The sequence below is a fragment of the Oncorhynchus kisutch genome, linkage group LG15 (assembly GCF_002021735.2).
Source record: "Oncorhynchus kisutch isolate 150728-3 linkage group LG15, Okis_V2, whole genome shotgun sequence".
NCBI classification, from domain to species: domain Eukaryota; kingdom Metazoa; phylum Chordata; class Actinopteri; order Salmoniformes; family Salmonidae; genus Oncorhynchus; species Oncorhynchus kisutch.
The window spans coordinates 85,151,340-85,177,406 of NC_034188.2; the positions used below are offsets into that span (position 1 = coordinate 85,151,340).

The following is a 26,067-nucleotide window of genomic DNA, read 5'->3' on the forward strand; positions in this document are numbered from 1 at the left end:
TACACACATGTTCACACTATCTATCTGTCTCTCTACTACACTATAGTCCTGTTCAGCTACACACTGTTCACACTATCTATCTGTCTCTCTACTACACTATAGTCCTGTTCAGCTACACACTGTTCACACTATCTATCTGTCTCTACTACACTATAGTCTGTTCAGCTACACACTGTTAAAACTATCCTATCTGTCTCTCTACTACCACTATAGTCCTGTTCAGCTACACACTGTTTCACACTATCTATCTGTCCTCTCTACTACACTATAGTCCTGTTCAGCTACCCACTGTTCACACTATCTATCTGTCTCTCTACTACACTATAGTCCTGTTCAGCTACACACTGTTCACACTATCTATCTGTCTCTCTACTACACTATAGTCCTGTTTCAGCTACACACTGTTCACACTATCTATCTGTCTCTCTACTACTACACTAATAGTCCTGTTCAGCTACACACTGTTCACACTATTCTATCTGTCTCTCTACTACACTCTAGTCCGTGTTCAGCTACAACACTGTTCACACTATCTATCTGTCTCTCTACTACACTATAGTCCTGTTCAGCTACACACTGTTCACACTATCTATCTGTCTCTACCTACACTATAGTCCTTTCACTACACTACTGTTCACACTACTTGTCTCTACCTAACCACTATAGTCCTGTTCATGCTACACACTGTTCACACTATCTATCCTGTCTCTTCTACTACGCTACACTATAGTACCTGTTCAGACTACACACTTGTTCACCACTATCTATCGGTCTCTACTACTACACTAAGAGTCCTGTTCAGCTATACACTGTTTCACACATACTAGCTGGTCTCTCTACTACACGATAGGTCCTGTTCCAGCTACACACTGTTTCACAACTATCTATCTGTCGCTCTACTAACAATCTATAGTCCTGTTCAGCTTACACAGACTGTTCACAAACTAATCTATCTGTCTCTACTACTACACTATCGTCCTGTTCAGCTACACACTGTTCACACTTATCTATTCTGCTCTACTACAACTATAGTCCTGTTTCAGCAGCTACACACTGTTTCACACTATCTATCTGTCTCTACTCCTACCTATAGTCCTGTTCAGCTAGCACCTGTTCACACTATCTATCTGTCTCTACACTACACTATAGTCCTGTTCAGCTACACACTGTTCACACTATCTATCTGTCTCTACTACACTATAGTCCCTGTCTCATCTACACACTGTTCACACTATCTATCTGTCTCTACTACTACACTATAGTCCTGTTCAGCTACACACTGTTCACACTATCTATCTGTCTCTACTACACTATAGTCCTGTTCAGCTACACACTGTTCACACTATCTATCTGTCTCTACTACACTATAGTCCTGTTCAGCTACACACTGTTCACACTATCTATCTGTCTCTACTACTACACTATAGTCCTGTTCAGCTACACACTGTTCACACTATCTATCTGTCTCTACTACACTATAGTCCTGTTCAGCTACACACTGTTCACACTATCTATCTGTCTCTCTACTACACTATAGTCCTGTTCAGCTACACACTGTTCACACTATCTATCTGTCTCTACTACTACACTATAGTCCTGTTCAGCTACACACTGTTCACACTATCTATCTGTCTCTACTACACTATAGTCCTGTTCAGCTACACACTGTTCACACTATCTATCTGTCTCTCTACTACACTATAGTCCTGTTCAGCTACACACTGTTCACACTATCTATCTGTCTCTACTACTACACTATAGTCCCTGTTCAGCTACACACTGTTCACACATCTATCTGTCTCTCTACTACACTATAGTCCTGTTCAGCTACACACTGTTCACACTATCTATCTGTCTCTATACTACACTATAGTCCTGTTCAGCTATGCACTCTGTTCACACTATCTATCTGTCTCTCTACTACACTATAGTCCTGTTCAGCTACACCACTGTTCACACTATCTATCTGTCTCTACTACACTATAGTCCTGTTCAGCTACACACTGTTCACACTATCTATCTGTCTCTACTACACTATAGTCCTGTTCAGCTACACACTGCTCAGGTAACACTGTTCACACTATCTATCTGTCCTCTACTACACTATAGTCCTGTTTTCAGCTACCATATCAGTTTAACACTGTTCACACTATCTATCTGTCTCTCTACTACACTATAGTCCTGTTCAGCTACACAACTGTTCACACTATCTATCTGTCTCTACTACACTATAGTCCCTGTTTCAGCTACACACTGTTCACACTATCTATCTGTCTCTACTACACTATAGTCCTGTTCAGCTACACACTGTTCACACTATCTATCTGTCTCTCTACTACACTATAGTCCTGTTCAGCTACACACTGTTCACACTATCTATCTGTCTCTACTACACTATAGTCCTGTTCAGCTACACACTGTTCACACTATCTATCTGTCTCTACTACACACTATAGTCCTGTTCAGACTTACACACTGTTCACACTATCTATCTGTCTCTACTACTACACTATAGTCCTGTTCAGCTACACACTGTTCACACTATCTATCTGTCTCTCTACTACACTATAGTCCTGTTCAGCTACACACTGTTCACACTATCTAGTCTGGCCTCTCTTCTCTACTACACTATAGTTCCTGTTCAGCTACACATGTTCACACTATCTATCTGTCTCTACTACAATATAGTCCTGTTCAGCTACACCATGTTCACACTATCTATCTGTCTCTACTACTACACTATAGTCCTGTTCAGCTACACACTGCATCAGGTAACACTGTTCACACTATCTATCTGTCTCTACTACTACACTATAGTCCTGTTCAGCTACACACTGCATCAGGTAACACTGTTCACACTATCTATCTGTCTCTACTACACTATAGTCCTGTTCAGCTACACACTGTTCACACTATCTATCTGTCTCTCTACTACACTATAGTCCTGTTCAGCTACACACTGTTCACACTATCTATCTGTCTCTACTACACTATAGTCCTGTTCAGCTACTCACTGTTCACACTATCTATCTGTCTCTACTACTACACTATAGTCCTGTTCAGCTACACACTGTTCACACTATCTATCTGTCTCTACTACACTATAGTCCTGTTCAGCTACACACTGTTCACACTATCTATCTGTCTCTACTACACTATAGTCCTGTTCAGCTACACACTGTTCACACATCTATCTTGTCTTCAACTACACTATAGTCCTGTTCAGCTACACACTGTTCACACTATCTATCTGTCTCTACTACACTATAGTCCTGTTCAGCTACACACTGTTCACACTATCTATCTGTCTCTCTACTACACTATAGTCCTGTTCAGCTACACACTGTTCACACTATCTATCTGTCTCTACTACACTATAGTCCTGTTCAGCTACACACTGTTCACACTATCTATCTGTCTCTCTACTACACTATAGTCCTGTTCAGCTATACACTGTTCACACTATCTATCTGTCTCTCTACTACACTATAGTCCTGTTCAGCTACACACTGTTCACGACTATCTATCTGTCTCTCTACTACACTATAGTCCTGTTCAGCTATACACTGTTCACACTATCTATCTGTCTCTCTACTACACTATAGTCCTGTTCAGCTACACACTGTTCACACTATCTATCTGTCTCTACTACACTATAGTCCTGTCAGCTACACACTGTTCACACTATCTATCTGTCTCTCTACTACACTATAGTCCTGTTCAGCTACTCACTGTTCACACTATCTATCTGTCTCTACTACACTATAGTCCTGTTCAGCTACACACTGTTCACACTATCTATCTGTCTCTCTACTACACTATAGTCCTGTTCAGCTACACACTGCATCAGGTAACACTGTTCACACTATCTATCTGTCTCTACTACACTATAGTCCTGTTCAGCTACACACTGTTCACACTATCTAATCTGTCTCTACTACACTATAGTCCTGTTCAGCTACTCACTGTTCACACTATCTATCTGTCTCTACTACTACACTATAGTCCTGTTCAGCTACACACTGTTCACACCTATCTATCTGTCTCTACTACACTATAGTCCTGTTCAGCTACTCACTGTTCACACTATCTATCTGTCTCTACTACTACACTATAGTCCTGTTCAGCTACTCACTGTTCACACTATCTATCTGTCTCTACTACACTATAGTCCTGTTCAGCTACTCATGTTCACACTATCTATCTGTCTCTACTACACTATAGTCCTGTTCAGCTACTCACTGTTCACACTATCTATCTGTCTCTACTACACTATAGTCCTGTTCAGCTACACACTGTTCACACTATCTATCTGTCTCTCTACTACACTATAGTCCTGTTCAGCTACACACTGTTCACACTATCTATCTGTCTCTCTACTACACTATAGTCCTGTTTCAGCTACACACTGTTCAGACTATCTATCTGTCTCTACTACACTATAGTCCTGTTCAGCTACACACTGTTCACACTATCTATCTGTCTCTACTACACTATAGTCCTGTTCAGCTACACACTGTTCACACTATCTATCTGTCTCTCTACTACACTATAGTCCTGTTCAGCTACACACTGTTCACACTATCTATCTGTCTCTCTACTACACTATAGTCCTGTTCAGCTACACACTGTTCACACTATCTATCTGTCTCTCTACTACACTATAGTCCTGTTCAGCTACACACTGTTCACACTATCTATCTGTCTCTACTACACTATAGTCCTGTTCAGCTACACACTGTTCACACTATCTATCTGTCTCTACTACACTATAGTCCTGTTCAGCTACACACTGTTCACACTATCTATCTGTCTCTACTACACTATAGTCCTGTTCAGCTACACACTGTTCACACTATCTATCTGTCTCTACTACACTATAGTCCTGTTCAGCTACACACTGTTCACACTATCTATCTGTCTCTCTACTACACTATAGTCCTGTTCAGCTATACACTGTTCACACTATCTATCTGTCTCTCTACTACACTATAGTCCTGTTCAGCTACACACTGTTCAGACTATCTATCTGTCTCTCTACTACACTATAGTCCTGTTCAGCTATACACTGTTCACACTATCTATCTGTCTCTCTACTACACTATAGTCCTGTTCAGCTACACACTGTTCACACTATCTATCTGTCTCTACTACACTATAGTCCTGTTCAGCTACACACTGTTCACACTATCTATCTGTCTCTCTACTACACTATAGTCCTGTTCAGCTATACACTGTTCAGACTATCTATCTGTCTCTCTACTACACTATAGTCCTGTTCAGCTATACACTGTCCACACTATCTATCTGTCTCTCTACTACACTATAGTCCTGTTCAGCTACACACTGTTCACACTATCTATCTGTCTCTACTACACTATAGTCCTGTTCAGCTACTCACTGTTCACACTATCTATCTGTCTCTACTACACTATAGTCCTGTTCAGCTACACACTGTTCACACTATCTATCTGTCTCTCTACTACACTATAGTCCTGTTCAGCTACACACTGTTCACACTATCTATCTGTCTCTCTACTACACTATAGTCCTGTTCAGCTACACACTGCATCAGGTAACACTGTTCACACTATCTATCTGTCTCTACTACACTATAGTCCTGTTCAGCTACACACTGTTCACACTATCTATCTGTCTCTCTACTACACTATAGTCCTGTTCAGCTACACACTGTTCACACTATCTATCTGTCTCTACTACACTATAGTCCTGTTCAGCTACTCACTGTTCACACTATCTATCTGTCTCTACTACTACACTATAGTCCTGTTCAGCTACTCACTGTTCACACTATCTATCTGTCTCTACTACACTATAGTCCTGTTCAGCTACTCACTGTTCACACTATCTATCTGTCTCTACTACACTATAGTCCTGTTCAGCTACTCACTGTTCACACTATCTATCTGTCTCTACTACACTATAGTCCTGTTCAGCTACACACTGTTCACACTATCTATCTGTCTCTCTACTACACTATAGTCCTGTTCAGCTACACACTGTTCACACTATCTATCTGTCTCTCTACTACACTATAGTCCTGTTCAGCTACACACTGTTCAGACTATCTATCTGTCTCTACTACACTATAGTCCTGTTCAGCTACACACTGTTCACACTATCTATCTGTCTCTACTACACTATAGTCCTGTTCAGCTACACACTGTTCACACTATCTATCTGTCTCTCTACTACACTATAGTCCTGTTCAGCTACACACTGTTCACACTATCTATCTGTCTCTCTACTACACTATAGTCCTGTTCAGCTACACACTGTTCACACTATCTATCTGTCTCTCTACTACACTATAGTCCTGTTCAGCTACACACTGTTCACACTATCTATCTGTCTCTACTACACTATAGTCCTGTTCAGCTACACACTGTTCACACTATCTATCTGTCTCTACTACACTATAGTCCTGTTCAGCTACTCACTGTTCACATTATCTATCTGTCTCTCTACTACACTATAGTCCTGTTCAGCTACTCACTGTTCACACTATCTATCTGTCTCTACTACACTATAGTCCTGTTCAGCTACACACTGTTCACACTATCTATCTGTCTCTACTACACTATAGTCCTGTTCAGCTACACACTGTTCACACTATCTATCTGTCTCTCTACTACACTATAGTCCTGTTCAGCTACTCACTGTTCACACTATCTATCTGTCTCTACTACACTATAGTCCTGTTCAGCTACTCACTGTTCACACTATCTATCTGTCTCTACTACACTATAGTCCTGTTCAGCTACTCACTGTTCACACTATCTATCTGTCTCTACTACACTATAGTCCTGTTCAGCTACACACTGTTCACACTATCTATCTGTCTCTCTACTACACTATAGTCCTGTTCAGCTACACACTGTTCACACTATCTATCTGTCTCTACTACACTATAGTCCTGTTCAGCTACACACTGTTCACACTATCTATCTGTCTCTCTACTACACTATAGTCCTGTTCAGCTACACACTGTTCACACTATCTATCTGTCTCTCTACTACACTATAGTCCTGTTCAGCTATACACTGTTCACACTATCTATCTGTCTCTCTACTACACTATAGTCCTGTTCAGCTACACACTGTTCACACTATCTATCTGTTTCTACTACACTATAGTCCTGTTCAGCTACACACTGTTCACACTATCTATCTGTCTCTCTACTACACTATAGTCCTGTTCAGCTACACACTGTTCACACTATCTATCTGTCTCTACTACACTATAGTCCTGTTCAGCTACACACTGTTCACACTATCTATCTGTCTCTACTACTACACTATAGTCCTGTTCAGCTACACACTGTTCACACTATCTATCTGTCTCTCTACTACACTATAGTCCTGTTCAGCTACACACTGTTCACACTATCTATCTGTCTCTACTACTACACTATAGTCCTGTTCAGCTACACACTGTTCACACTATCTATCTGTCTCTCTACTACACTATAGTCCTGTTCAGCTACGCACTGCATCAGGTAACACTGTTCACACTATCTATCTGTCTCTACTACTACACTATAGGCCTGTTCAGCTACACACTGTTCACACTATCTATCTGTCTCTACTACTACACTATAGTCCTGTTCAGCTACACACTGTTCACACTATCTATCTGTCTCTCTACTACACTATAGTCCTGTTCAGCTACGCACTGCATCAGGTAACACTGTTCACACTATCTATCTGTCTCTACTACTACACTATAGGCCTGTTCAGCTACACACTGCATCAGGTAACACTGTTCACACTATCTATCTGTCTCTACTACTACACTATAGTCCTGTTCAGCTACACACTGTTCACACTATCTATCTGTCTCTACTACTACACTATAGTCCTGTTCAGCTACACACTGTTCACACTATCTATCTGTCTCTACTACTACACTATAGTCCTGTTCAGCTACACACTGTTCACACTATCTATCTGTCTCTACTACACTATAGTCCTGTTCAGCTACACACTGTTCACACTATCTATCTGTCTCTCTACTACACTATAGTCCTGTTCAGCTACACACTGTTCACACTATCTATCTGTCTCTCTACTACACTATAGGCCTGTTCAGCTACACACTGCATCAGGTAACACTGTTCACACTATCTATCTGTCTCTACTACTACACTATAGTCCTGTTCAGCTACTCTCTCTCTCTCCTCTATGTTTTATTTATTTGTTTGGCTGGAGGTTAGACTGTTTCCACCTCATTTTGTGGACAGTGTGCGATGAAACCAGCTCTGCTTTCAGAAAGCCTTTCTCAATAGCAAGGTTATGCTCACTGAGTCTGTACGTAGTCAAAGCTCTTTGTCTGTCTGTGTGATATTCTGCAGTATACATCCACTTGATCCAGCTTGGGACACTATACACATACACTTTCTCAAACTCCTGCCTTTCCCCTCCTTTACCCACAGGTGGCGCTGTACAGCATGTATGTGGCCTGTATGGCTTTCCATGCTAAAGTGAGTGACCCAGTGATTGGTGGGACTTACATGACCCTGCTGAACACTGTCACCAACCTGGGGGGAAACTGGCCCTCCACCCTGGCATTGTGGATGGTCGACCCACTCACCTCTAAGGAGTGCCAGGGAGCTGCTGGGCAGAAATGTGGCTCCCCAGAGGAGACAGGGGTAAGTGGGAGAGAATTACCTGACAATATTCCCATTGTACTGTCGTAGTACATTAAATAGCTATTATGTGAATTCTGTGGAAACACTCCTCCTAACCGTATGTCTGTCTTTTTCTCTCTCTTCCCTCCTTCAGCTGTGTGTTAAGGAGGGCGGTGTGTGTGTGACGTCATTGGATGGTTACTATGTGGAGTCGGTGGTGTGTGCGTTGATAGGACTAACGTGGTGGGTGTGGCTAGGGAACAGGATGAGAAGGCTACAGGACCAGAGCCCTGCAGCGTGGAGGTGCAGGATCGGCCAATGACAACATTCACCCAGTTCCTGACCCCAGCAAGTCCAATCGCCAGACAGCTACAGTCTGATATAAAAGCTTCTGTCAGCTCAGCCTTTGACCCTGGCCTGAACATCACTTCCTCTCTCTCTCATTTCTGTTTTTCTGTCTTCCTCCGACTCTTTATTTCTCTCCTTTCTCTGTCCATCTCTCTCCTTCTCTGATGACTCTTCTCAGTGTCCCTCTTTTTTCCCTCTCCCCCTTCTTCCCACCGTTTGCTCAGTGTATATATTATCCTTTGCTCAGTGTATATATTATCCTTTGCTCAGTGTATATATTATCCTTTGCTCAGTGTATATATTATCCTTCAGCAGTCTGTCTCTGCGTTAACTGTAATTGTGGTCCGGCCACCACAAGACTATGGACCATAACGGTCAATAACCACATACTCTCTTGGAGAGTCAAGAGTTACATTTCTCCTTGCAACGTCACATCCTCACCATGGCTTCTGTGGGTGCCGCTTCAACTATGTCCCATTGGAAACAAAAGAAGGAACTATTCTTCTTGCTAGGAATATTTACAGTAGACATAGCTGCTCCTTCTCAATCCACATTGTCTGCTACTTAAACTATTTCACTTTCTCACTGTTTATTTGTGCCTTGCTCTGTTCTTCAAAGACTCTGATTTTAAAGTTGGTCAGATATTTAAAAAAAGGCATTCATCAACGAACGGTCATAAAAAGCAAACCACACATATATGGATGGTTAAATATGAACTTTGCGATGTACAGACAAGACCTAGTTGATGAATAGATCACGTTTCTGTGTGGAACATGGGAGTCAGAAATCACATTTCTATTCTTGATGTTAATCTATTGTCCCTTCGAAAAGAAATGCCTAAATTCTAACTACTGTTTTAATATACACTGAGTGTACAAAACGTTAGGAACACCTTCCTATTGAGTTACTATGTTAAACGTTCCTAATGTTGAGTTGCACCACCCTCCTTTTGCCATGTTGACTCCAATGCTTCCCACAGTGGTCAAGTTGGCTGGATGTCCTTTGGGTGTTGGACCATTCTTGATGGGAAACTGTTGAGCGTGAAACTCAACAGTTTTCTTTACACACAAACCGGTGTGCCTGGCACCTGCTACCATACCCTGTTCAAAGGCACTTACATCTTTTTTCTCTTGACAATTCACCCTCTGAATGGCACAAACACAATTCATGTCTCAATTGTCTCCAGGCTTGAAAATCCTTCTTTAACCCGTCTCCTTGCCTTCCTTCATCTACACTGATTGAAGTGGATTTAACAGGTGACATCAATAAGGGATTAAAAGCTTTCACCCGGTCAGTCTGTCATGGACGGTTCTTAATGTTTTGTATACTCAGCATATGTCTCTAACTTTTTGAATACAACAGTATTTTCTCTATAACAGCAATGACAGGTCAAAGGTTGTTTGAAAGGGAGAAGGCAGTAAACAGTCATGTCCGGATCTGGGGATCACCTGTATCGGTTCTGTTTGGTTTATGTCATAGAACATTTTAATGTTTTTCTGTTTGTTAATTCTCAAGAGGTATTTTCATTTATTTTGGGGCTCTATTCTACATCAGGCTGAACAAAATAATTTGCATTGATTCATGTGTGGAACACTGATAAATCAGATTCTGTCTTTCTCCCTTAATGTCTGCCCCTAACCACCTGTCAACATTCAGATGGGGCTCAGCTCCTAAAGGTGAAAGTCAGGGTTGGGGTATAGTGAGATGATCCTAGATCAGGTTGTTCTCCTTTTGTGTGTGTGTGTGGGGGGGGGGGGGGGGGGCAAAGAGCATGTTGAGTTTCCACACCAATGCAAAGCCTTCATACTGTAACTGAGACGCTTGTTAGCCTTAAATATTTCATTTTTTAACTTTCTCTTTATTTTACATCTTGTGATGCTGCTGTATGTACATCGCCTTTTTATGTCTGTGTCAATACTTTTAACAATTTAAAATATTGCCTAAACTCTACCAGCCATTCATTTACATATGGATATGTTTGTATGTTTGACTTGTTTTGATTTACCAAATATTTAAATGAATGATATTTTATTTATTTTTCACTTTTTTTTTCATGTCCGTTTGTCTTCATTTCAGGTGTACATTCTTTTAAAAAATGTTTAAAAAAAACTCCACTCTAGTTATTTTCCAAGATGAGTGGAGGGTTTTTTAAAAGAATGTTCAACTACTGAATTTCCCAATGGAATACAAATGATTTGTAATGGGCTGTTGCAAACCAATCTTTGATTCCCAACTCACATTTCTAAAAGCTGACGTTAAAGACCTGCTTGGTATTGGAGTTGTCCCTAGTGGGAAGAACTCCGTGGGAATCGAACCCACAACCCTGGTATTGCATGTGCCGTGCTCTACCGAGAGTGACTACCCGGGTTGGGAACAATTCCATTGAATTTCCAGTCAGTTCGGGAAGTACACTACAATTCCAATTCAATGCTTTTCAATTAGAAACATTTTAGAGAAAAAAAATCAATAATTATTGACTAGAATTTCGATGTGATTGACCCAAATTCTGCACTGTACCCTGTGAGACGTGTCCGCTGTGCTGTAAGATGATCTGAGTAACTTTTGTACCAACATTCCCAAGATGTAATATTGAAAATATTTACAGTAATAAATATCTTATGTACATTGAATATGCACTCTGGTTTCTAATGGTTTTATCTGATTACTCATAAACATACTGTACTTTACATTGTTAAAACATTTATGAATCCTTTGTGGGTGTGTGAAGTCATAAGAATATTTCTCTACATATCTCACACCTAATTTATGCAAGTATAACATTTTCTATACGCGGTATATAACTTTCAATTTAGCAGTAGGATTAGATAATGAAGCATTTCTGAAAACGCCTCACCAGATCTTCTTCCATACATTACCTGGTGAGTGGGCAGACGGCCTTTTGTTGTCTTTCAGACATTTTAACCACATCCAGGAGTGAGGCTGGGACAGACGAGAAAGGAGAACGTACTTCTAAAAACAAGTTATGTAGCTTCTCAGGTCGCTGACGATAATTTAACCATTGTCCGGTCAAGAACTGACTGGGATACGCATTGCACATTCAAGCATTGAAGGGGAAGGAGTAGAAGGTTTGTTCAAATGAGACCGGAGATCAGCTGTTATTAAAATTGACTAAAGGTGTAGCTGACACGTTCTGACATCTTTGGGTAACATCTCTGTTTTCTCTTCTAGAACATCAGTACTGGACTAGCAATTGCTGGGGTAATAGTAACATCAAGGAGTATTAAATTGGTAAGTAGTTTAGGTTATGCATAAAAAGCCAAATGTGAGGCAGGCATGTTCCACCAGGAGGCGGTAGCGAGTCAGGTTTCACGCAAACCCTGGGTGAAGGAAGGCGGGCAAAATTCTGTCTCTAGCCGATGTCAAAGGAATACTCATAACGACATCAACAGATTGTGGTGTTTTAACTAGATGAGATGAGTCCTTCCCTCTTGTTCAATGAAATGCCAGCTCTGCATAGGTTATAAGGTCAGGATCCATTTAGGATGGCAGTTGAAGAGCTGTTTGCCTAATGTGTTGTTTAGTTAGTCAGCCTAACAGCCTTTCCTTCTTAAACAGATTATCAATCTCCATCCCTTGGTTTTAGAAAGGTCTTGATCTGTCGTTTTTGTTTAGCTAATAGAATGATCTGTCGTTTTTGTTTAGCTAATAGAATGATCTGTCGTTTTTGTTTAGCTAATAGAATGATCTGTCGTTTTTGTTTAGCTAATAGAATGATCTGTCGTTTTTGTTTAGCTAATAGAATGATCTGTCGTTTTTGTTTAGCTAAAATACTGAACAAAAATATAAATGCAACATGTGAAGTGTTGGCCCCATGTTTTATGAGCTGAAATAAAAGATCCCAGAGATGTTCCATATGCACAAAAAGCTAATTTCTCTAATTTTGTGCACAACTTAGTTTTCATCCCTGTTAGCAAACATTTCTCTTCTGCCAAGATAATCCATCCACCTGACAGGTGTGGCATATCAAGAAGCTGATTAAACGGCATGATCATTACACAGGTGCACCTTGTGCTGGGGACAATAAAAGGCCACTCTAAAATATGCAGTTTTGTCACACAACACAATACCACAGATGTCTCAAGTTTTGATGAAGTGTGCAATTCACATGCTGACTGCGGGAATGTCTACCAGCGCTTTTGCCAGAGAATTTAATTTGAATTTCTCTACCATAAGCTGCCTCCAATGTCATTTAGAAAATATGGCAGTACGACCGACCCCCTATTGGCTAAAGGTATGGAAGACCCCCTGTTGGCTAAAGGTATGGAAGACACCCTGTTGGCTAAAGGTATGGAAGACACCCTGTTGGCTAACGGTATGGAAGACCCTCTACTGGCTAAAGGTATGGAAGACACCCTGCTGGCTAAATGTATGGAAGAAACCCTGCTGGCTAAATGTATGGAAGACCCCCTGTTGGCTAAAGGTATGGAAGACCCCCTGTTGGCTAAATGTATGGAAGATCCCCTGCTTGCTGAAGGTATGGAAGACCCCCTGTTGGCTAAATGTATGGAAGAATGGATGGGTTCACATCCCCTTCAACTTTCCCAACACACACAGACACACAAAGCCCACAGGGTAACGGTCAATTGCGCTGTGATAACGAGGATTAGGATTCACCTCCCAGCTGTTGGTAAATCTCTTCTGGTCATTCACACAGCTGTCCCCAATTAGACATTCATGTATTTACTAATCCCAAACCGTGGACACATCACAACAGATCTATTAGTTTGTGGCTATTAGAGCGTCATAGAGTGTCAGCCATAGACCATCTGCTGCACTCTTTATCATGACTGTGTCAGCCATAGACCATCTGCTGCTCTCTTTAACATGACTGTGTCAGCCATAGAGCATCTGCTGTTCTCTTTAACATGACTGTCAGCCATAGACCATCTGCTGCACTCTTTAACATAACTTTCAGCCATAGACCGTCTGCTGCTCTCTTTAACATGACTGTGTCAGCCATAGACCGTCTGCTGCTCTCTTTAACATGACTGTCAGCCATAGACCATCTGCTGCTCTCTTTAACATGACTGTCAGCCATAGACCGTCTGCTGCTCTCTTTAACATAACTGTGTCAGCCATAGACCGTCTGCTGCTCTCTTTAACATGACTGTGTCAGCCATAGACCGTCTGCTGATCTCTTTAACATAACTGTCAGCCATAGACCATCTGCTGCACTCTTTAACATGACTGTGTCAGCCATAGACCGTCTGCTGCTCTCTTTAACATGACTGTGTCAGCCATAGACCATCTGCTGCTCTCTTTAACATAACTGTCAGCCATAGACTGTCTGCTGCTCTCTTTAACATAACTGTGTCAGCCAGACCATCTGCTGCTCTCTTTAACATAACTGTCAGCCATAGACCGTCTGCTGCTCTCTTTAACATAACTGTCAGCCATAGACCATCTGCTGCAGTCTTTATCATAACTGTCAGCCATAGACCGTCTGCTGCTCTCTTTAACATGACTGTGTCAGCCATAGACCATCTGCTGCTCTCTTTAACATGACTGTCAGTCATAGACCATCTGCTGCTCTCTTTAACATGACTGTGTCAGCCATAGACCATCTGCTGCTCTCTTTAACATGACTGTGTCAGCCATAGACCATCTGCTGCTCTCTTTAACATAACTGTGTCAGCCATAGACCGTCTGCTGCTCTCTTTAACATAACTGTGTCAGCCATAGACCGTCTGCTGCTCTCTTTAACATGACTGTCAGCCATAGACCGTCTGCTGCTCTCTTTAACATGACTGTCAGCCATAGACCATCTGCTGCTCTCTTTAACATGACTGTGTCAGCCATAGACCATCTGCTGCTCTCTTTAACATAACTGTGTCAGCCATAGACCGTCTGCTGCTCTCTTTAAAATAACTGTCAGCCATAGACCATCTGCTGCTCTCTTTAACATAACTGTCAGCCATAGACCATCTGCTGCTCTCTTTAACATAACTGTCAGCCATAGACCATCTGCTGCTCTCTTTAACATAACTGTCAGCCATAGACCATCTGCTGCTCTCTTTAACATAACTGTCAGCCATAGACCATCTGCTGCTCTCTTTAACATAACTGTCAGCCATAGACCATCTGCTGCTCTCTTTAACTATGCTGTTTGCTTGAGTGGAAGGGAACCTGGCTTTGATGTTTGCTGAAGTATTGTAGTCAACCTAATGGTTGGTCTCTCCTGTAGAGACAGTTTTTATATATCCTAAAACCAAACACTACTTTAATCCAATGAATGTAATTTGATACATATAGGATCATGGCTTGTTGTCTGATAAAGCGCGACCATCGTTTTCATCTTTATCTAATTAAGACAAACATTTTTCTAAAGAGTGAGTGAGTTTCATGCCTTCTGCCCACAATATTTAGTTTAGCTCCCTTCATCGGACTGAGTGAGCATAGTAACCCTGTTAGAGAAGAGGCTAGCTGCAGTATTAAGTTATGGTTCTGCCCTGCAGTCAAACTGACGCTATTAGATACTGCTCTTTCAGCTACAGTGGCTTGCGAAAGTATTCACCCCCTGTGGCATTTTTCCTATTTTGTTTCCTGACAACCTGGAATTAAAATCGATTTTTGGGGGGCTTGTATCATTTGATTTATTGCATTTTGAAGATGCAATATGTTTATTTATTTATTAAATAAGACACAATAAGACACAAAAACAAAACTTGGTACGTGCATAACTATCACCCCCCAAAGTCAATACTTGTAGAGCCACCTTTTGCAGCAATTACAGCTGCATGTCTCTTGGGGTATGCCTCTATAAGCGTGCCACATCTAGCCACTGGGATATTTCCACATTCTTCAAGGCAAAACTGCTCCAGCTCCTTCAAGTTGGATGGGTTCCGCTGGTGTACAGCAATCATACCACACCTTCTCAATTGGATTGAGGTCTGGGCTTTGACAAGGCCATTCCAAGACATTAAAATGTTTCCCCTTAAACCACTCGAGTGTTGCTTTAGCAATATTTTTAGGGTCATTGTCCTGCTGGAAGGTGAACCTCTGTCCCACTCTCAAATCTCTGAAAGACTGAAACAGGTTTCCCTCAAAAATGTCCCTGTATTTAGCGCCACCCATCATTCCTTCAATTCTGACCAGTTTCCCAGTCCCTGCCGATGGAAAACATCCCCACAACATGATGCTGCCACCACCATGCTTCACTGTGGGGATGTTGTTCTCGGGGTGATGAGAGGTGTTGGGTTTGCGCTAGACACAGCATTTTCCTTGATGGCCAAAAAGCTCATTTTTAGTCTTATCTGACCAGAGTACCTCCTTCCATATGTTTGGGGAGTCTCCCATGTGCCTTTTGGCGAACACGAAATGTGTTTGCTTATTTCTTTCTTTAAGCAATGGCTTTTTTTCTGGCCACTCTTCCGTAAAGCCCAGCTCTGTGGAGTGTACGGTTTAAAGTGGTCCTATGGACAGATGCTCCAATCTCCGCTGTGGAGCTTTGCAGCTCCTTCAGGGTTATCTTTGGTTTCTTTGTTGCCTCTCTGATCAATGCCCTCCTTGCCCGGTTTGTTGTGGTGCCACATTCTTTCAAATTTTTTATAATGGATTTAATGGTGCTCCGTGGGATGTTCAAAGTTTCAGATATTTTTTTATAACCCAAACCTGATCTGTACTTCTCCACGACCTGTTTGGAGAGCTCCTTGGTCTTCATAGTGCCGCTTGCTTGGTGGTGCCCCTTGCTTAGTAGTGTTGCAGACTCTGGGGCCTTTCAGAACAGGTGTATGTATACTGAGATAATATGACACTTAGATTGCACACAGGTGAACTTTATTTAACTAATTATGTGACTTCTGAGGGTAATTGGTTGCACCAGATCTTATTTAGGTGCTTCATAGCAAAGGGGGCGAATACATATGCACGCACCACTTTTTTTTTTTTTTTTTTTTTTTTGAATCAAGTTATTTTATTCATTTCATGTCACCAATTTGGACTATTTTGTGTATGTGGTCTCTTTGACCTCCTGTTGTCTTACGACACAGGCTTGGTCTCTGGCCACAGTTTTTATTTTTGCATGTATTTCTTTGTCTGTGCTTTAAATAATACAGTATCTAGACTGCTGTCGTTGTACAGCTTTGCATAGTGCATGTCTGCTACTATATCTTTCAACAGTCTGTCTTACTGTCTGTCTGTTAGCAGGGTCAGTTACTGTGTCTGTTAGCAGGGTCAGTTACTGTCGGTCTGTTAGCAGGGTCAGTTGCCGTCTGTCTGTTAGCAGGGTCAGTTGCCGTCTGTCTGTTAGCAGGGTCAGTTACTGTCTGGCTGTTAGCAGGGTCAGTTACTGTCTGGCTGTTAGCAGGGTCAGTTACTGTCTGGCTGTTAGCAGGGTCAGTTACTGTCTGGCTGTTAGCAGGGTCATATACTGTCTGGCTGTTAGCAGGGTCAGTTACTGTCTGTCTGTTAGCAGGGTCAGTTACTGTCTGACTGTTAGCAGGGTCAGTTACTGTCTGTCTGTTAGCAGGGTCAGTTACTGTCTGTCTGTTAGCAGGGTCAGTTACTGTCTGTTTGTTAGCAGGGTCAGTTACTGTCTGTTTGTTAGCAGGGTCAGTTACTGTCTGGCTGTTAGCAGGGTCAGTTACTGTCTGTCTGTTAGCAGGGTCAGTTACTGTCTGTCTGTTAGCAGGGTCAGTTACTGTCTGTTTGTTAGCAGGGTCAGTTACTGTCTGTTTGTTAGCAGGGTCAGTTACTGTCTGGCTGTTAGCAGGGTTAGTTACTGTCTGGCTGCTAGCAGGGTCAGTTACTGTCTGTCTGTTAGCAGGGCCAGTTACTGTGTCTGTCTGTTAGCAGGGTCAGTTACTGTCTGGCTGTTAGCAGGGTCAGTTACTGTCTGTCTATTAGCAGGGTCAGTTACTGTCTGTCTGTTAGCAGGGTAAGTTACTGTCTGTGTCTGTTAGCAGGGTCAGTTACTGTCTGTCTGTTAGTACGGTCAGTTACTGTCTGTGTCTATTAGCAGGGTCAGTTACTGTCTGTCTGTTAGCAGGGTCAGTTACTGTCTGTGTCTGTTAGCAGGGTCAGCTACTGTCTGTGTCTGTTAGCTGGGTCAGTTACTGTATGTGTCTATTAGCAGGGTCAGTTACTGTAGGGTCAGTTACAGTTACAGCCCAATTCCGATTTTTTTTTTTCTTCCACTAATTGGTATTTGACCAATCAGGTCAACTCTGAAAAATATCTGACGTGAAACGATCTGATGTGATTGGTCAAAAGACCAATTAGTGGTAAAAATATCCGAATTGGGCTGTGTGTACTGTCTGTGAGTGGAGTAACATTAGTTAGTTGCTGACTCTCTTATGTCCTCAGCACTCTTTATGACTGTATTAATTAATTTTATGTATTTATTTATTTTACCTTTATTTAACCAGGTAGGCAAGTTGAGAACAAGTTCTCATTTACAATTGCGACCTGGCCAAGATAAAGCAAAGCAGTTCGACAGATACAATGACACAGAGTTACACATGGAGTAAAACAAACATACAGTCAATAATACAGTATAAACAAGTCTATATATGATGTGAGCAAATGAGGTGAGAAGGGAGGTAAAGGCAAAAAAGGCCATGGTGGCAAAGTAAATACAATATAGCAAGTAAAACACTGGAATGGTAGTTTTGCAATGGAAGAATGTGCAAGGTACAAATAAAAATAATGGGACTGCAAAGGAGCAAAATAAATAAATAAATAAAATACAGTTGGGAAAGAGGTAGTTGTTTGGGCTAAATTATAGGTGGGCTATGTACAGGTGCAGTAATCTGTGAGCTGCTCTGACAGTTGGTGCTTAAAGCTAGTGAATTAACTGCATGTTGAAGACGATGGAACCTACAGATAAGCGTTTTTAGTCTCCCTTGGTTCTCTCTCCCCCAGGGGTCAATGAGGAGTCTGTGTCTGAATTAGGAGGTGTAAAGGTTGGGTCTGGCACGAACCATCCCAGTCTCTGGACTCCACTCCCAGTTCCGTCTCTAACTGCGGCTCCACCAACTGCTGCTCATGGCAGAGGTCAAGGCCGAGTGGAAGAGGCAGGGCATGTGGAAAGAGGACAATCTATGGGAAAGGACCTCACGTGCCGTCAGGGACAACTCACTAGTCAGACTCATCAGGAGGATCTTCAAGTGGACGTGATTGATTGATTGATTGACTGACTGATTGGTTGACTAACAGACTGATTGGTTGATTGACTGACTGATTGGTTGACTGACTGACTGACTGATTGTTTGACTGAAGGACTGACTGATTGGTTGATTCAAGTGGGCTTGAAAGTAATTTTTATGAATGTGGCAAGTTTTAAGTGACGCCCACCTGAGAATACAGCTCTACCATCATTTGTTTATTTTTGAGAACTGGGCCATCTAAACTCAGCAAAAAAAGAAACGTCCTCTCACTGTCAACTTTGTTTATTTTCAGCAAACTTAACATGTGTAAATATTTGTATGACCATAACAAGATTCAACAACTGAGGCATAAACTGAACAAGTTTCACAGACATGTGACTAACAGAAATGGAATAATGTGTCCCTGAACAAAGGTCAAAATCAAAAGTAACAGTCAGATTCTGATGTGGCCACCAGCTGCATTAAGTACTGCAGTGCATCTCCTCCTCATGGACTGCACCAGATTTGCCAGTTCTTGCTGTGAGATGTTACCCCACTCTTCCACCATGGCACCTGCAAGTTCCCGGACATTTCTGGGGGGGAATGGCCCTAGCCCTCACCCTCCGATCCAACAGGTCCCAGACATGCTCAATGGGATTGAGATCCGGGTTCTTTGATGGCCATGGCAGAACACTGACATTCCTGTCTTGCTGGAAATCACACCCAGAACGAGCAGTATGGCTGGTGGCATTGTCATGCTGGAGGGTCATGTCAGGATGAGCCTGCAGGAAGGGTACCACATGAGGGAGGAGGATGTCTTCCCTGTAATGCACAGCGTTGAGATTGCCTGCAATGACAACAAGCTCAGTCCGATGATGCTGTGACACAGTGCCCCAGACTATGAAGGACCCTCCACCTCTAAATCGATCCCGTTCCAGAGTACAGGCCTCGGTGTAACGCTCATTCCTCCGACGATAAGCGCAAATTCGACCATCACCCCTGGTAAGACAAAACCACGACTTGTCAGTGAAGAGCACTTTTTTCCAGTCCTGTCTGGTCCAGCGACGGTGGGTTTGTGCCTATAGGCGACGTTGTTGCCGGTGATGTCTGGTGAGGACCTGCCTTACAACAGGCCAACAAGCTCCAAGTCTAGCCTCTCTCAGCCTATCTCGGACCGTCTGAGCACTGATGCAGGGATTGTGTGTTCCTGGTGTAACTCGGGCAGTTGTTGTTGCCATCCTGTACCTGTCCACAGGTGTGATGTTCAGATGTACCGATCCTGTGCAGGTGTTGTTACACGTGGTCTGCCACAGCGAGGACGATCAGTTGTCCATCCTGTACCTGTCCACAGGTGTGATGTTCAGATGTACCGATCCTGTGCAGGTGTTGTTACACGTGGTCTGCCACTGCGAGGACGATCAGTTGTCCATCCTGTCTCCCTGTCCACAGGTGTGATGTTCAGATGTACCGATCCTGTGCAGGTGTTGTTACACGTGGTCTGCCACTGCGAGGACGATCAGTTGTCCATCCTGTACCTGTCCACAGGTGTGATATTCGGATGTACCGATCCTGTGCAGGTGTTGTTACACGTGGTCTGCCACTGTGAGGACGATCAGTTGTCCATCCTGTACCTGTCCCGCAGGTGTGATGTTCAGATGTACCGATCCTGTGCAGGTGTTGTTACACATGGTCTGCCACTGCGAGGACGATCAGTTGTCCATCCTGTACCTGTCCCACAGGTGTGATGTTCAGATGTACCGATCCTGTGCAGGTGTTGTTACACGTGGTCTGCCACAGTGAGGACGATCAATTGTCCATCCTGTCTCCCTGTAGCGCAGGTGTGATGTTCAGATGTACCGATCCTGTGCAGGTGTTGTTACACATGGTCTGCCACTGCGAGGACGATCAGTTGTCCATCCTGTACCTGTCCCACAGGTGTGATGTTCAGATGTACCGATCCTGTGCAGGTGTTGTTAAACGTGGTCTGCCACAGCGAGGACGATCAGTTGTCCATCCTGTACCTGTCCCACAGGTGTGATGTTCAGATGTACCGATCCTGTGCAGGTGTTGTTACACGTGGTCTGCCACAGCGAGGACGATCAGTTGTCCATCCTGTACCTGTCCCACAGGTGTGATGTTCAGATGTACCAATCCTGTGCAGGTGTTGTTACACGTGGTCTGCCACAGCGAGGACGATCAGTTGTCCATCCTGTCTCCCTGTAGCGTTGTCTTATGCGTCTCACAGTCCGGACATAGTCTAGTCTAGATGACATCAGTCAGGAACTGCTTGAAATCAGCGACAGTTGTGGGTTTTCAAGCATGAACTGCTCGTTTAAAGTCCTGCCATAACATCAATAATGGGATTAGGTCTGGACTTTGACTAGGCCATTCCAAAACTTCAAATGTGTTGCTTTTTAGCCATTCTCATGTAGACTTGATTGTGTGTTTTGGCTCATTGGATCATTGTCTTGCTGCAGGACTCAACTGCGCTTCAGCTCACAGACGATTGGTCTGACATCCTCCTGTAGAATTATCTGATACAGAGCAGAAGTCATGGTTACTTCTATTAAGGAAAGTCGTCCATGTCCCACTGAGGGGACATTTAACCATCATCACCACTAGTCTGAAGCCCTTATGCTAATCCCTTGGTTTTCACTTCTCTTTTAAAACCCCAACCCAAATCCCTATGTACCCAAACCCTATGTTCCCCTTTCCCCGGAGAAGTGATTGTGTGTCAGAGGGGAAATGGGGTGGTGGATTGTCACAGAGAAAGAACTGTTGGGGTCTACTGGTCTCCCCCAAAGAGATCACTGTTGCCATGGTAACTCAAAACCTGAGTAGTGAAACCCTGGGGGTGAGAGGGAGAGGAGGGGGTGTTGAAGAGCTTATCAAAGGGTGCTTCAGAGATAACATGACTCAGACATTAGAGAACTCGTTCAGTCTTAAAGCAGGACGTAGAGACTAGAAGGCCCATAAACCAGGCTCTATGACCCAATGAGACAGACACAGAGAGATGTCCATCAACCAGGCTCTATAACCCAATGAGAGATAGACACAGAGAGATGGCCATCAACCAGACAGACACAGAGAGATGGCCATCAACCAGACAGACACAGAGAGATGGCCATCAACCAGACAGACACAGAGAGATGGCCATCAACCAGACAGACACAGGGAGATGGCCATCAACCAGACAGACACAGAGAGATGGCCATCAACCAGACAGACACAGAGAGATGGCCATCAACCAGACAGACACAGAGAGATGGCCATCAACCAGACAGACACAGAGAGATGGCCATCAACCAGACAGATACAGAGAGATGGCCATCAACCAGACAGACACAGAGAGATGGCCATCAACCAGACAGACACTGGAGCAGTCTAATACACAGAGAGAAGAGAGGCTTACACCTATGGTTGCTTTTCAAATAGACATTGTGTAATAGTGTTTCTGTTAATCTTGATGATAAAATGCAGTTGTCTGATGATTTACTGTGTCCATGTTGTTGACAGTATCTTTCCCCATCAAATCAAATATTTGAAAGAACCACCCTTCACTTGTCATGTGTTTGGGTTGACAGTGTTAACCATGTGGTTGGGTTGACAGTGTTAACCATGTGCTTGGGTTGACAGTGTTAACCATGTGTTTGGGTTGACAGTGTTAACCATGTGCTTGGGTTGACAGTGTTAACCATGTGGTTGGGTTGACAGTGTTAACCATGTGCTTGGGTTGACAGTGTTAACCATGTGCTTGGGTTGACAGTGTTAACCATGTGGTTGGGGTGACAGTGTTAACCATGTGGTTGGGTTGACAGTGTTAACCATGTGCTTGGGTTGACAGTGTTAACCATGTGCTTGGGTTGACAGTGTTAACCATGTGGTTGGGTTGACAGTGTTAACCATGTGCTTGGGTTGACAGTGTTAACCATGTGCTTGGGTTGACAGTGTTAACCATGTGGTTGGGGTGACAGTGTTAACCATGTGGTTGGGTTGACAGTGTTAACCATGTGCTTGGGTTGACAGTGTTAACCATGTGCTTGGGTTGACAGTGTTAACCATGTGCTTGGGTTGACAGTGTTAACCATGTGGTTGGGTTGACAGTGTTAACCATGTGGTTGGGTTGACAGTGTTAACCATGTGCTTGGGTTGACAGTGTTAACCATGTGTTTGGGTTGACAGTGTTAACCATGTGCTTGGGTTGACAGTGTTAACCATGTGGTTGGGTTGACAGTGTTAACCATGTGTTTGGGTTGACAGTATTAACCATGTGTTTGGGTTGACAGTGTTAACCATGTGGTTGGATTGACAGTGTTAACCATGTGCTTGGGTTGACAGTGTTAACCATGTGGTTGGGTTGACAGTGTTAACCATGTGTTTGGGTTGACAGTGTTAACCATGTGGTTGGGTTGACAGTGTTAACCATGTGCTTGGGTTGACAGTGTTAACCATGTGCTTGGGTTGACAGTGTTAACCATGTGGTTGGGTTGACAGTGTTAACCATGTGGTTGGGTTGACAGTGTTAACCATGTGCTTGGGTTGACAGTGTTAACCATGTGTTTGGGTTGACAGTGTTAACCATGTGTTTGGGTTGACAGTGTTAACCATGTGTTTGGGTTGACAGTGTTAACCATGTGTTTGGGTTGACAGTGTTAACCATGTGCTTGGGTTGACAGTGTTAACCATGTGCTTGGGTTGACAGTGTTAACCATGTGTTTGGGGTGACAGTGTTAACCATGTGTTTGGGTTGACAGTGTTAACCATGTGTTTGGGTTGACAGTGTTAACCATGTGTTTGGGTTGACAGTGTTAACCATGTGTTTGGGTTGACAGTGTTAACCATGTGCTTGGGTTGACAGTGTTAACCATGTGCTTGGGTTGACAGTGTTAACCATGTGTTTGGGGTGACAGTGTTAACCATGTTTTTGGGGTGACAGTGTTAACCATGTGTTTGGGTTGACAGTGTTAACCATGTGTTTGGGTTGACCGTGGAGGGAGGGAGGGAGTGAGGGAAGGAAGGAGGGGCAGCGGGTTGAATCAGCCTGTTTGTCTTTTGTTGCGTAAAGGTCACTAGCGGTTGTTGCTGTCTTCGTGGACTCTCATTGGTTGGCTGATTTTGAATTGTAAGGTGCATGGATCCCTGATGACTGGAGCTAGCAGACTTTGAACTGCCACTGGGGGAATTGTGGGAAGGAAACCACGGAGAGAATCGGCCAGAGCCGTTAGTGTATGTTAACTGTAGAGCACCCTCACTACAAGCATGTCTGATTCACACTGCACTAGAATATAACTCACTGCACTACACAATAACTCACTGCACTACACAAGAACACACTGCACTACACAAGAACTCACTGCACTACACAAGAACACACTGCACTACACAATAACTCACTGCATTACACAATAACTCACTGCACTACACAATAACTCACTGCACTACACAAGAACACACTGCACTACACAAGAACACACTGCACTACACAATAACTCACTGCACTACACAATAACTCACTGCATTAGAAAATAACACACTGCACTACACAATAACACACTGCACTACACAATAACTCACTGCACTACACAATAACTCACTGCACTACACAATAACACACAGCACTACACAATAACTCACTGCACTACACAATAACACACTGCACTACACAATAACTCACTGCACTACACAATAACACACTGCACTACACAATAACTCACTGCACTACACAATAACTCACTGCACTACACAATAACACACTGCACTACACAATAACACACTGCACTACACAATAACACACTGCACTACACAATAACTCACTGCACTACACAATAACACACTGCACTACACAATAACACACTGCCACTACACAATAACTCACTGCACTACACAATAAACTCACTGCACTACACAATAACACACTGCACTACACAATAACTCACTGCACTAACACAATAACTCACTGCACTACACAATAACACACAGCACTACACAATAACACACAGCACTACACAATAAACACACTGCACTACACAATAACACACAGCACTACACAATAACACACAGCACTACACAATAACACACAGCACTACACAATAACACACTGCACTACACAATAACACACAGCACTACACAATAACCCACAGCACTACACAATAACACACTGCACTACACAATAACACACAGCACTACACAATAACACACAGCACTACACAATAACACACAGCACTACACAATAACACACAGCACTACACAATAACACACAGCACTACACAATAACACACTGCACTACACAATAACACACAGCACTACACAATAACACACGGCACTACACAATAACACACAGCACTACACAATAACACACAGCACTACACAATAACACACAGCACTACACAATAACACACAGCACTACACAATAACACACAGCACTACACAATAACACACAGCACTACACAATAACACACAGCACTACACAATAACTCACTGCACTACACAATAACTCACTGCACTACACAATAACACACAGCACTACACAATAACACACAGCACTACACAATAACTCACTGCACTACACAATAACACACAGCACTACACAATAACACACAGCACTACACAATAACACACAGCACTACACAATAACACACAGCACTACACAATAAACACACTGCACTACACATAACACACTGCACTACACAATAACTCACTGCACTACACAATAACTCACCAAGCACTACACAAGTAACGGCCACACCAGCACTACAACAATGAACACACGAGACTACACAATAACACACGAAGACTACACAATAACACACTGCACTACACGGAATAACACACGATGCACTACACAATAAGGCCACGGACGAGCACTACACAATAACACAACAGGCACTACACCAATAACACACAGGCACTACACCAATAACACACAGCAACTACACAATAACACACAGAACTACAACAGAGTAA

General features: G+C 42.9%; 1 protein-coding gene across 3 annotated transcripts in view; it reads left to right on the forward strand.

The window, feature by feature from the left end:
* The window catches only part of slc33a1 (solute carrier family 33 member 1), a 34,768-nt gene extending 23,136 nt beyond the window's left edge, over window positions 1–11,632 (forward strand). For all 3 annotated transcript variants that reach the window (XM_031791219.1, XM_031791217.1, XM_031791218.1), the window contains 2 exons: window positions 8,456–8,671; window positions 8,805–11,632. In XM_031791219.1, coding sequence (XP_031647079.1) covers window positions 8,456–8,671; window positions 8,805–8,972 — 384 coding nt within the window. In that variant the 3' untranslated portion in view covers window positions 8,973–11,632. The remainder of the gene's footprint in view (window positions 1–8,455; window positions 8,672–8,804) is intronic.
* The last annotated feature ends 14,435 nt before the right edge of the window (window positions 11,633–26,067 follow it).